The sequence below is a fragment of the Thalassophryne amazonica genome, chromosome 8, assembly GCF_902500255.1.
Source record: "Thalassophryne amazonica chromosome 8, fThaAma1.1, whole genome shotgun sequence".
Classification (NCBI taxonomy): Eukaryota; Metazoa; Chordata; class Actinopteri; order Batrachoidiformes; family Batrachoididae; genus Thalassophryne; species Thalassophryne amazonica.
The window spans coordinates 49,744,845-49,758,737 of NC_047110.1; the positions used below are offsets into that span (position 1 = coordinate 49,744,845).

Sequence of the window (13,893 nt, forward strand, 5' to 3'; positions counted from 1 at the left end):
TGCCAGGGGTTGTATGACTGAATGTTCTGGAGTTATGGGGTAAAAGTGGCAAAAATCGTGACAAAGGTCAGTTTCAGTTTGTACAGAGATCAAAATTTAAAGTTGCTCCAATTTTTGGTAAAACGTGATGCAAAGTATTGCTTGAAATAAAAGGACTGATAAATGGAATAGTTTTGACTGTGCTGAATGCTTGGTCTCCAAAGTAAAGGTCAAGCAAGGTCAAGGTCCAATGGATTCTATGACGTTATGACATATGTTACCCCGTAACATGATAACTAATCATGACAGATGGTGCAAGCTATTCCTTTTTAAAATGCTATTAACCAATAATTTGCATATTTTTTTACCAAAATTGGAGCAACTTTAACTTTTGAACCTTGTACAAACTGAAACTGATGTTTGTCACCATTTTTGCCACTTCTACCCCATAACTCCAGAACAATTAGTAATCCAAACTACTACTAAATAGTCCAAACTATACCTTTTTGAAATCTTTATGATCAGACAAATAATGTGGTATAGCTTTCAACATGATTGGAGCATTTTTACATTTTGACCCCTATGTAATTTTTTACTGACCCTTGTAGCTCATTAGAGGTCAGCTCCAGGATGGCTCCATATCTGAAAATAAATATTAGTTCATTTTGAATATGTGTGCCAAATTCCATGCTTTTAAATCACAAAATTAACAATTTTTATGGAAATTTTAGCTAAGCTGCACCACTACTACACCTGAAAAGCTACTGCAGTTTACCAAGATCCAAAAGTTGCAAAACAGCATATTTTCATTACTGGGTGCCAAGTTGACAGCAGCAGCTGTGGCCAGTCTTAAGTTGTTTCTGTGGAAGAGACTGATCAGTCCACTGTTCAAAGCAACAAGCTTGAACCAACATTTCAGTGCAACTTTAATGAAGCTACAGGGAAATTTCATCTTTTTCTACAGTAAACAAAAACATGAATAAATAAGCATGGTAGAGAAAACTGTAGTGTTAATGACAGCTTACATGGTGGTCAAAGACACTTCAAGACTTTACGAGTACTCAGTGACTTGCAGTAAGTCTCTCTATTATCAGTTGTGAAATAAAAACAGTACTTGGATGCACATTGTATTATCTCACTGCAGACTAGTCAAAAGATCAAAACTAGCTTTTAGATTTTGGCAACAGGAGGGCAAATCTTCCCATTTAGCTCAGACTGCTTTGCATGAAGCATAACAAGTGCAGGTATTTGCCTCAAAACATGGCTAAAGCAAGCAGAAGCTAACTGAAACAATCAACCGCACTTTAAGCATCTTTCAAGTCAGCTTGCAGGATGACTTCACGTTGTGGAGACTTCAGAACTAACATTTTAGTCTTTCCCCATCTGTAGTCAGCCCACCTGCCACTGCAGAAAAACCATCAAGACAATAATTAAAACAACCTAGAATCTTACAGAAACAACACCTTGTTGATACAGTTATGCTATAATCATTATAGATATCACAGCATATGAGCGTTGAAAGAAAATTATTGGTGTAAGGTGATAAAAAAAAAATACATTATTCGCATGTATGCTTATTTTTTTTTTTTAATATTACTCCTCAAATCGCAAAACACAGGTTCTCATTAACACACAAACAATGAAGGGGGGGGAAAAAAAAAAAAAATCACAAAAATATTATTATAATATAGAAAAATTAACTGTGCAGTCTATGAACTTTGCAACAATGAGGCATTACTGAGGACGATTTATTGCTCCACTACAAACTGTATTTTGTTGTGGTGTTGGGGGCTTTTTATAATCTGAGGTAAAAATTAGAGGATCTGAGGGGGTAGGGTTATTTCTGTGCAATGTTAAACAAGCTGTGACATAAATTCATCTCAAATCAGGAGAATATCTGTGAAAACTCCCATAGAATTGTGGGACTTGAGATGTTGAACATTAAATATCAAACGCATGAAAATGTATAAGGTGATTTGGCAAAATTATCGTATTGATTCAGTATCAGTTCATTTTAAAAATCTGCCCACTGAACATTACAATATGGAATGTACAACATCATGAATCAAACATTTTCAAACTGTTAAGATTGTTGGTGCTCCATGTGGCTGTTTAATTAATGATTGCCAAAGCCGAATCAGCGTTAAAACTGAACCACTGTTCACGCATCCAAACATCCAAACTAGTTATTCTCAAAAACACTTGATTTACAGACCAAGTCAGTAACATCAAAACAAACAAGATCAAACTGTGATTAATGGCGAGTTTTAAAGAAATGAATGCATTATAGGTGCTGCAATTAATTACAGGAATGTGTTATTTTGACAATCATAAAAATAATGAAGACATTCTCTTTAGCTTTCAACTATTTTTCTATTCTTGCTACTTCTAGTTAGCGCCACAGAACACTCAATGAAAACCAAAGTGGCTCATGTTCAGATATGTGATCTCATGGTCTGTCCCCAGTTAAACTAAACTGTGTGGACTGTCTGTGTAGTGAAGAACATGTGTGGGTCTCTGTGACCGCTCCATGGTCCAGCTGTACAGCTACAGTCGCACACCAAGACTGCACAAGCCACCCGTCAAATCCTTCTCGTGATGGTGGGGGCTTGTATTTTATGGTCCTTGCATTTCTCCGTTGTGGGATTAATAAAGAATTATCTTAAATTACTGATATTAGGCTACGTGGATAAAGTAAGAATAACATTTCAATTGAAACTGGAGAGTTAAATTTTTGTTTGTGGGTTTTAAATTGGGCTTCACTTGTGAAACTGTGTGTATACCTGTGTACACGGACACTGGTACACTAAGTTTATATTTAGAAATGCTTTAAAGTAATAAACTGGAAGTCACAGTGGCTGAGATTTGACAAAAAAAAAACAAAACAAAAAAAAACAACTAACCTTCAACCCGCCGCCACCAGAAACAGAGGTCGTCATCGCCTGTTTCTCAATTTCTTCCTGTTTTTTCCTTTTCCTCTCAACTGCGTCAGGATTTTTGACACCCCTGTATGCAGTCTGAGAATAAGAACAAGATATACATTAGTGTTGGAAATGAGACCTGTCATCCTTGCTCAAGCGCTCGGCCATTTTATCGAGCTGATTAGAGCAATTAATGCATATACAGTGGGCAACCTGAGAGTCCATGAGATAACATGAATTGTCGGGTTTGCGTAATACCTTGGCCAATGCAATCTCTGAAACCAAAAAAAAACAAAAAACAAAACACACACACACACACACACATACACACAATCCCAATGAAGCTGGGACATTATGTAAACTCTAATTAAAAAGAGAATACAATGATTTGCAAATCCTCTTCAACCTGCATTCAACTGAATACACCACAAAGTCAAGATAATTAATGTTCAAACCGATAGACATTATTGATTTGAGTAAATATTTGCTCATTTTGAAATGGATGCCTGTAACATTTTAAAAAAGCTTGGACAATGGTATGTTTACCACTGTGTTGCATCACATTTCCTTCTAACAACACTCAATAAGTGTTTTGGAACTGAGGACACTAATTGTGAGTGTCATGACTGGGCAGTGGAAAGTGGAAAAGTGTGCTGTGGTCTCATGAGTCCACATTTCAAACTGTTCTTGGAAATCATGGATGTTGTGTCCTCCGGACAAGATGAAAAAGACCATCCAGATTGTTAACAGCGCAAAGTTCAAAAGGCAGCATCTGTGATGGTATGGGGGTGTGTTAGCGCCCATGGCATGGGCAACTTACACATCTGTGATGGCACCATCAATGCTGAAAAGTACATCCAGGTTTTGGAGCAACACATGCTGCCATCCAAGAAACGTCTTTCAGGGACGTCCCTGATTATTTCAGCAAGACAATGCCACGCCACATTCTGCACGTGTTACAACAGTGTGACTTCGTAGTAAAAGAGTTGCGGGTACTAGACTGGCCTGCCTGCAGTCCAGACCTGTCGCCAACTGAAAATGTGTGGCGCATTATGAGGCGAAAAATACAACAACGGAGACCCCGGACTGTTGAACAACTGAAGTCATACATCAAGCAAGAATGGGAAAGAATTCCACCTACAAAGCTTCAACAATTAGTGTCCTCAGTTCCCAAATGCTTATTGAGTGTTGTTAGAAGGAAAGGTGATGTATCACAGTGGTAAACATACCACTGTCCCAGCTTTTTTGAAACGTGTTGCAGGCATCCATTTCAAAATGAGCAAATATTTGCACAAAAACAATAAAGTTTATCAGTTTGAACATTAAATATCTTGTCTTTGTGGTGTATTCAATTGAATATAGGTTGAAGAGGATTTGCAAATCATTGTATTCTGTTTTTATTAAATTTTACACAACATCCCAACTTAACTGGAATTGGGATTGTAGAAATAGTGGATTTTTTTTTAAATAGTTGCACTAAAACACCACTTAACTAGCTACAGGAGAGTTAGCTTTCCTTGCAGTGGCAACATTTATTACACACAGCTCTATGAGCTTCAGCCTAATATAAGTAGTAAAGCTCATAGCAAAAACACCTAAAGCTCCAAAACAATGCACAAGCAGGCCTAATAAATGTCTTAAAATAGTTTGTCCAACACAAAACACAGCATGTGGCTATACGTGTTGAGTTAATAAGCCACTTATTATTATTATTATTATCTTTGCCTATATGCTGGAATAAGGGAGAGACGTCTTCAAATTAGTGTTCAATACTTTCCATTTCAAATCATACTCACAGGTGAAATGTTGTCCACAGCCTTTGATCTGGTGATTTGCACAGTTTATAGCTGCACATGAAGTTATTTTTAACAAAATTACAAAGAATAAAGTTTTGTGTGAGTCATTAAAGTAGACCTGCATTGAAATAAATGCAGTCAGATGTTTGGACCAAAAAATGACATATTTACACATAAGATCCTTCTGAATGTAGTAAAGAAAATCTGCAAGCCCAGATCTGTCATTCAACGGAGAAATCTTCATTTAAAAATGACAAATTTACAGCTAAAATTTAGCCCTCCACAAAACTGTCATTACATCCAGGATGCTGCCAAGACGTCAGGGAAAAGATCCTCTCCCAGCATGCATTGCGCGCGCCAACTGTAATTTGTGGATTTACGTCAGTTTGCATCTGCACCTTTTTATTGTCTTATACGGAAGGATCTACTTTTTAAAATTTCATATTGTTTTGCGGAACGTTTGGTGAGTACACATTTCTTTTATTTGTGCATGAAAATTATTTTGGGGGACTTTTTCATAGTGGAGTCGCATTGAAAATCTACTGTCTTTCGCCTCCGGTACCGTCACGGGGTACGGAGGCGGGACCCGCAAAGAATTCAAGTCATTAAAAAGATATAAACCTCTCTCAGCGGCCATGGAGCTCTGCGGCTCCGATTACCGAGATGTGCGGCGCTGCGGAAAGTTTGTTCTTGCAGCAACAGGTGTCACCGGCCGCTCCGCATCAAAACAGTGAGTGTAGTCTCTGGACTTGTGCCAAGTTGGCTGCACCTCCATTCAGTACACAGAGAGGTGATGCCGGCTGCAAAGCAGACATGGGGGCGGTGCTCGGCGGTTACCGAGCATGACTCGGTAAGCGCAGCGGAGGCAGAGAGAGAGGCGTCGGGGAAGAACAGTGCCCGCTGTCGGTGTCACTCGCCGCTGATCTGAGCATGCAGAGCTGTATCTCACATTCACTGCAGCTTACTTTTGGATGCTGAAACCAGGATGTGTATAACAGTAACATTATTAACATATAAAACCAATTTCAATGCGGGATCGGACTGAAGGCGGGAGCGCTGCGTCTTCTGCCGGACATCACTGCAATAACCCGGATGTACAAACAGTTTTCGCTGAGGGCCAAATTTTAGCTGCAAATTTGTCATTTTTAAACAAAGATTTCTCAGCTGAATTACAAATTTGGGCTTGCAGATTTACTTTACTGCATTCATAAGGGTCTTATAAATACATATTAACTATTTCTTTCTGAGATCTGACCACATTTATTTCAATGCAGGTCTACTTTAAGATCAACAGAAAAGAGCATTCAGAAGCAGAACATCGGAGTGGTAATATGGTGGCCGGTTTGCTTCAAACATATTGGCCAAAGAGCTATCCAGTAATATATAGAGATCAGTGCTTAAGACCAAAAAAAAACAAAAAAAAAAAACAGGTGACAATATTGCAAAATGCAGAGGACAAAGTTCATTGTATGCATGTTCAATAAAGGTCATTCTTCTTTTCTTAAATCTGCATGATGGCACACTGCTACTGTAGCACTGCTTAGGGGAGTGGCAGAAAGCCTGGCACTACTGTTTAAAAATGAAAAAGTACTTTTTATCCGATTACTTGATTAATCAATAAAATAATTGTTAGAATACTCTATTCCAAAAATATTTGAGTGCTACAGCCCTAGCAATGATCAAAGCCAGCAAAACGATCATTTTCATCTTTATATTTTGAATGACAAGTTCAAAAATACAAGTCCTTGTCCTAGGGCTTGTCCTAGGTCCTAGTCTTAATTCAACTAAATAGCTTATAAGGTCCTAAATAACTAAAATTGGCAAATCTGTGAAGAAGACCTGTGCACCATCCTTATACACTCAACAAAAATATAAACGCAGCACTTTTGGTTTTGCTCCCATTTTGTATGAGATGAACTCAAAGATCTAAAACTTTTTCCACATACACAATATGACCATTTCCCTCAAATATTGTTCACAAACCAGTCTAAATCTGTGAGAGTGAGCACTTCTCCTTTGCTGAGATAATCCATCCCACCTCACAGGTGTGCCATATCAAGATGCTGATTGGACACCATGATTAGTGCACAGGTGTGCCTTAGACTGCCCACAATAAAAGGCCACTCTGAAAGGTGCAGTTTTATCACACAGCACAATGCCACAGATGTCGCAAGATTTGAGGGAGCGTGCAGTTGGCATGCTGACAGCAGGAATGTCAACCAGAGCTGTTGCTCGTGTATTGAATGTTCATTTCTCTACCATAAGCCGTCTTCAAAGGTGTTTCAGAGAATTTGGCAGTACATCCAACCAGCCTCACAATCGCAGACCACATGTAACCACACCAGCCCCGGACCTCCACATTCAGCATGTTCACCTCCAAGATCGTCTGAGACCAGCCACTCAGACAGCTGCTGAAGCAATTGGTTTGCATAACCAAAGAATTTCTGCACAAACTGTCAGAAACCGTCTCAGGGAAGCTCATCTGCATGCTCGGGGTCTCGACCTGACTCCAGTTCGTCGTCGTAACCGACTTCAGTGGGCAGATGCTCACATTCGCTGGCGTTTGGCACGTTGGAGAGGTGTTCTCTTCACAGATGAATCCCGGTTCACACTGTCCAGGGCAGATGGCAGACAGCGTATCGCGTCATGTGGGTGAGCGGTTTTCTGATGTCAATGTTGTGGATCGAGTGGCCCATGGTGGCGGTGGGGTTATGGTATGGGCAGGCGACTGTTATGGACGAAGAACACAGGTACATTTTATTGATTGCATTTTGAATGCACAGAGATACCGTGACGAGATCCTGAGGCCCATTGTTGTGCCATCCAAGAACATCACCTCATGTTGCAGCAGGATAATGCACGGCCCCATGTTGCAAGGATCTGTACACAATTCTTGGAAGCTGAAAATGTCCCAGTTCTTGCATGGCCGGCATACTCACCGGACATGTCACCCATTGAGCATGTTTGGGATGCTCTGGACCGGCATATACAACAGCGTGTACCAGTTCCTATCAATATCCAGCAACTTTGCACAGCCATTGAAGAGGAGTGGACCAACATTCCACAGGCCACAATTGACAACCTGATCAACTCTATGCGAAGGAGATGTGTTGCACTGCATGAGGCAAATGGTGGTCACACCAGATACTGACTGGTATCCCCCCCCAATAAAACAAAACTGCACCTTTCAGAGTGGCCTTTTATTGTGGACAGTCTAAGGCACACCTGTGCACTAATCATGGTGTCTAATCAGCATCTTGGTATGGCACACCTGTGAGGTGGAATGGATTATCTCAGCAAAGGAGAAGTGCTCACTATCACAGATTTAGACTGGTTTGTTAACAATATTTGAGGGAAATGGTGATATGGTGTATGTGGAAAAAGTTTTAGATCGTTTAGTTCATCTCATACAAAATGGGAGCAAAACCAAAAGTGTTGCGTTTATATTTTTGTTGAGTGTATAATAGTTTTTATAACTTTATCATTGTTCAGTCTTATTTACCAGAGTTTTGGTACATAGACAAATTACCTCTTTTTGTCTCTTCTCAGCAGCCTCAGCTAACTGTTGTCTCCTTACATCCTGTAAAGACAGCAAATGTATAGTTGAAACTTGCATGCCACAACTGCAAGCAAACTCTCTAATATTTGCATTTAAAGTGAACACCACAGTGAAAAAGAGATTTTAAAAATACCTTAAATTGGACAGAGCAGATAAAAAGTTAACATTTTAGCAGGGAAACCATTTTCAGTCATTTATGGTCTTAACTTTTTGTACGAATTTGTACTGACTGGAGATTGAATTATATGCAGAATACTGCAGTGAAGGGATGATCACCTAATCACCTTTTCCATAGTCAGGTGTAACAGTCAGGTGTGTGTGTGTACCAGCTTTTATGCTTTTATGCTTATGACTAAGCGTACTGTTCCTGAAAACCTTTTATTCAAACCAACTTTATGTCTCTATTTTCAGATGAAATAAGCAAAGGTTTTGTTACAGCTAGAAAATGTTTTATGAGATAATGTGAATTGGGTGGCATGATGGCTTAGTGGTTACCCCTGTTGCCTCACAGCAACAAGGTAATGGAATCACTTCCTGTCTTGGCCTTTCTGTGTGGCGCTTGCATGTTCTCCCTTTGTTTGCAAGGGTTCCCTCCGGGTGCTTTGGCTTCCTCCCATTTCCAAAGATATGCAGGTTAGGTGAACTGGAAACTTTAAATTGACCATTGACCATAGATGTTCGTGTGGGTGTGAATGAGTTTGTCTGTCTATATGTGGCCCTGCTATAGCCTGGCATCCTGTCCAGAGTGTACCCCGCCTCTCGCCCTATGTCTTACGCTCTAGCCCTGCTGAACCCTCACACCACACAACTGACCAGTGCAGGCTATAATAGAGAATTTTGTTTATCCAAAAGATAAACAAATTAATTTTCTGGCACTTATCTGGATCGCAGTGGAAGCAAACCGAGCAGCTTATCCTGTTCTCTGCCAAGTCCTCTATCTCTTCCCGGAGGATTCTGAGGTATTCCCAAGCCAGCTTGGTGATATAATTCGTCCAGCATGTCATGACTCTTCCCAGGGGTCTATGCCCAATTGGATATGCCTGGAACAACTCCCTAGGGAGACAACCAGAGGCATCCTCACCAGATGCCTGAACCACTTCAGCTAGCTCCTTTTGAAGGGAAGAAGCAGCGGTTCTACTGCAAGTCCTTCCTGGATATTCAAGCTTATCACCATGTCATCGAGTGAAAGCCCAGAGACCCTATAATGGAGGAACCTCATTTCCCTAAAAATTGCCATTGCCCCTAAAAATCGGTCCGCCTTTTGTATCTGCACACGCTTCGTTTCGGACCACAGCAACATGTCTAGGACGGAGTCTCTTCACCCAAACCAATCAAATGGATTAATGGGATCATTAACCATCAGATGACAAGGTAAAACCTCTTAAATCATTCAAAAGTTAGTTTTAAGCAAAAACAAGGCAATTTTAAGTAGAAACAAGGCGAAATTCTGTGATGCTTGGAAATGTCCAATGTACAGCGAACACATCAGATAGCAGCTCATTTAGCAGCAGCGCCCTGATTGCTTCCGCCACCTTTTATGATGAAAAATGCTGAATTTATGTGGAAATGATTGTTGTACAAAAGCTTCAGATATCTGTCACTGAGACAGATGATGACTGACTGCAGCTTGAAGCAGAAACAAGGTGTTAATCCGTGAACCGTGTCATCATGGGGACCGTTCGGTCTGCAACACTGGCGCTTGTTTCTATAACCTTGTTCTTTTGGTCATTATCCAAAGCTGATGACCATAGAAGGAATCGCAGTGACTTTACACGCTGGGCAGGGTCACACCGGTAGGCAGAAAACTCTTAATGCAGCCACTGACTGTGTGCACTCGGTGATCCATCACATGCTGACAGATCAGCGCTGTGCATAAAAAACCATCAGATACAGATGGATGACAATTCATTTGAAAAATTTTCACTTTGCAACATTTAGCCTCAAGGATCAGACGTGGTTTGGCTCAGAATTGCATCCAGTACAGGTGGAAGATGGGATCACATGAGGTGATCCTGTGTTCCAATAGAAATTGATGGTTCCAACTCAAATTCAAAGCAAACCTCCCCTTCTTTTCTTTTTTCCTTTGGTTTTCTCTGTGCAGCTCCACATTTAGGCGATAAGCTGTGACTGAAGTTATTATGAGGGGTGCAAACTAACGATCTGATTTTCAGTTCATTATGGAATCAAACACAGTTAACATGCGCAAAACAGCGATTTTGCAGACAAATGGATGAACACAAAGTGTAAAGTTGGGCTCACTGGTGTCAAAATGACTGTAAGCCATGGAAGAAATACGTAAAACCAGCGAGAAGAAACACAAAGGCGACTGTCCAGGAACCCATGGTTCGGTTCGAACTGGCCTGGTGGGTTTGTGGATCTTTTTTGTTTTTTATTTCGAAGCGGATATTTTGCCGGATACAGCAAACACGCACCTAGCGGTATTTGACCAGATCTCCTCGTTGATTGGCTAGTTCAAATGACGTCGTCAAAGAGTTTATTTCAACATGGCGGCGCCTTCGGCATTGAGTGTTGGTGCTAATTTTTCATCTTTTAATGCTGTTTTGGGTGCCATAAAGTTGGAGGGATTCTGTGCTGTTTTGGGTGCCATAAAGTTGTTTGAATCGGAACAGAAAATCACCTACTGGCAGAGGGATTCTCAGACACTAAAAGCAGCTCAAAAACGTGGCATAGCCGTGCCTGAAATTATTTCCACTGGCCGTTTTGGGTGCCATAAAGTTGTTTGAATCTGAACAGAAAATCACCAACTGGCGGAGGGATACTATGCCGTTTTGGGTGCCATCGCTAAAACCAGCTCAAAAAGGTGGCATAGGCGTGCCCGAAATTATTTCCACACGGTGGAAATAATTTTGGGCACGGTGTAAATAATTTTTGCAGTCTTGGTGATTTTCTGTGTTGGGCGGGGATGATAAACAACTTATTTTTTTATATGGCCTTAAGTGGCCTCATTTTGTGTAGCTAACATGATAAAACATTCAAAATGCCATGGTAAACAGAAATACAGAAGTCCACGTCAGCACGTGTGCTTATCCTGTTTTTTTCTCTGTCAGTGTCGTGTCTGCAAAACCGATCAGTCCAAATATGCCAATTTTCAACAATGAAAATCACCCATATTGAGCTACTATCATGAATGTGAAATAAGGAGATCTTAAACTCTGATCACCTTTAAGTTCCCGCCCGACCGAGCCGTTCCATTCGGAATCAATTTAAACGGCCGGCAAAACAGCACAACCGCCCATTTTGCCAGTGCCGCATACGGCGAAATATCGTCCAGTTCTACTTTGCCGAGGGCATCACCACGTTGAAATAAACTCTTCGATGACGTCTTTTGAACTAGCCAATCGGCAAGGAGTTCCGGTCAAACAGCGCTAGGTGCATGTTTCCCGTATCCGGCAAAATATCCACTACCTTTTGATTTTATTTTAGGAAAGTCGTGTGCTCCACACAGGTGTATGTAACGTGCGGGTGTATATAATTAAAGCTGCCACCTCCTTCTGGTGACTTTTTCTTTTGGTCAAAGAGAAACCTTTGGTTCATTGTTTTTTCTCCATCACTTTTTCAATGGATGCACACACAGAACTGCATTTAGTGACTGTCAACACAGGTGAACTGCAGCTTGACGCACGATGCGCACACCGGCCGGACTGTGCACGAGTGTGTTTTTTGGACCGCGTTTAAAAAGTTCAACTTCAGAGCACGTCCTGCTGCTGCACTCAGCCCATACAGACGGGACCAGACAGCAGAAAGATCGCAGACATCAACGTCTGCAGCAACACGCTAACAGCGATGCCTCATGTGACCACTGATAAAATAATAGTAACCCTCCAAAAACTTGAAATCCTTCACGGTCGTCATCTCCAAGATTTAATTTCTCACAATATCACTTTCGATCTTCAGGATCAAGAGTTGACACGTAGTCTGAAGTCATCTTCCCGTGTGTTTTCTCATCTCACCTGCTTGGAGTCTGGAGTTTTCTGCCTACCGTCTGTGTGCTTGTGTGGGAAAGGCGGAAATAAATAACAACAGCAATTCCTTCTATAGGTGAAGATAGGAACGTAAATCAACTGGTAAATTGAGAGCCTCTCCTTCTGGCTCAGAAAATAAATAAGAGAAAAAAAACCTACAGCATATGACTAAGTATCTGTTCCTACTTGTTAAAGTCAATTTCTACTATTTGGGTCCCCATCAAAGCCTGCAAAAAAATCATCTAAAATCGTAAATATTGACTTTGACATTATCAATAGGCCTTCTCGCGGCAAGCACAAACTTATGGTGCCTTAGTAAATGTGCAGCCACACATTTTGGGGGTCACCTGTATTATTCCCCATCAATTGTCCTTCACTGTTTTTTGCCACGTCCCTAACCAGTAACCCCATTCCCAGTACTGGTGGAGAATAATTCAGTCAGGCACATTTTGAAGTAGAATAAGTTGGCATTCTTTTAACAGTGCTGATGTTAAATGTGTTGAGTTAGCAGGTTAACCTACTGGATCTGGAGTCACTACGACGTCGTCCGCTGCTCCACCAAGGCACGGTAGGCACATCCCCATACTGAAGTCCAAAAAGGGATGTACAAATTAAATATCGGCGTTTGGCTTTAGTGAGTGACAGCTTCTACTCCCAGCTGTTGATGTTGTCTATCATAATAACGCTGACGTTAGCTACCTATGTCTGCTAACGTTAGCATTCTAGCTAGTAACTACGGCAGGCTGAGCTACAAGCCGCTACAAGCTCTGTCACTACTGCAAAGTGATGAATAATTACTCTTCAAACCTCTTGTTTAACCGTCTCGGCATTTGGTAAATAAATGTTTAACACACGTCTTCTCTCGTAGTTTCTTTGGTCAAAGTTCTCTCGGCGGGCGTGTCCTTCTTCTTCCTTTTCTATTTCGGTGGCCTATTGGTTGACATACAGCTCGAAAGTGTTCGCCCGCCACCTACTGGACTGTAGGTACGACACAGGAAGCCGTATCATGCGCGCATATACAACCCCTGGCAAAAATTGTTGGGTATTTTCTCCTCCAAACATTCTTAAAACCTTTAACAAGACAAACAGAGTCAAGAAATACCAGTGAGACAGAAAGTCAATTTTAGCTCGCGAGGAGTGCAAGTCAGGCTGTACACCAAAGCTACACTAAAGTCTGGCCTGCGCTCCTGCTCTTTTATTTACGACTTCCCTACATACATGGGCGGTACAGCTCCTAAGGGGAGGAGTGATAGCGCGTGAGCTGTTGCCGCAGAACCGCTGATTGCACAATACATTCAGGACTTTCAGAACCTTTTTAATCTTGGGCTCGATTAAGATGTGTTTAAGACATCTAACGATTAATCACACTTCTTCTGACACAAGGACTAATGTATCATAATCACACTGTGGTTGGAACATTCAATTCTCTATTCTTTATCTCACTGCTCCGCTTATGGCTGCATTCTGCCTGGGTCATCTTCACATGTCCTGAAAAAGAGCTTAGCGTGCACACAGAGATACCACAACTTGCAGAAGCACGTCATGTCACATATCTTAAGTAACCTTCACCCATCACATCAGTACAGTACACTTTATCAGAGCAGAGAGAACTACATTCTACCAGAGCAGAGAACACAAAACATGCATGATAAAAT

General features: G+C 41.1%; 1 protein-coding gene across 1 annotated transcript; it reads right to left on the bottom strand.

Moving 5' to 3' along the window:
• Window positions 1–866: 866 nt before the first annotated feature.
• Window positions 867–13,167, bottom strand: svip (small VCP interacting protein). The gene is made up of 4 exons (XM_034176175.1): window positions 12,760–13,167; window positions 8,226–8,276; window positions 2,883–2,996; window positions 867–1,383 (listed from the first exon to the last, which is right to left on the bottom strand). The coding sequence occupies exons 1-4, from the start codon at window positions 12,820–12,822 to the stop codon at window positions 1,369–1,371; spliced, it is 243 nt and encodes an 80-aa protein (XP_034032066.1). The 5' UTR covers window positions 12,823–13,167; the 3' UTR covers window positions 867–1,368.
• Between the last annotated feature and the right edge of the window lie 726 nt (window positions 13,168–13,893).

Coding starts and splice junctions, on each gene's coding strand:
- svip (XM_034176175.1), bottom strand. CDS start 12,822: ATGGGGATGTGCCTACCGTGCCTTGGTGGAGCAGCGGACGACGTCGTA. Junction 8,277..12,759: donor TCGTAGTGACTCCAGATCCA/GTAGGTTAACCT, acceptor CTGTCTTTACAG/GATGTAAGGAGACAACAGTT. Junction 2,997..8,225: donor CTGAGAAGAGACAAAAAGAG/GTAATTTGTCTA, acceptor TCTTATTCTCAG/ACTGCATACAGGGGTGTCAA.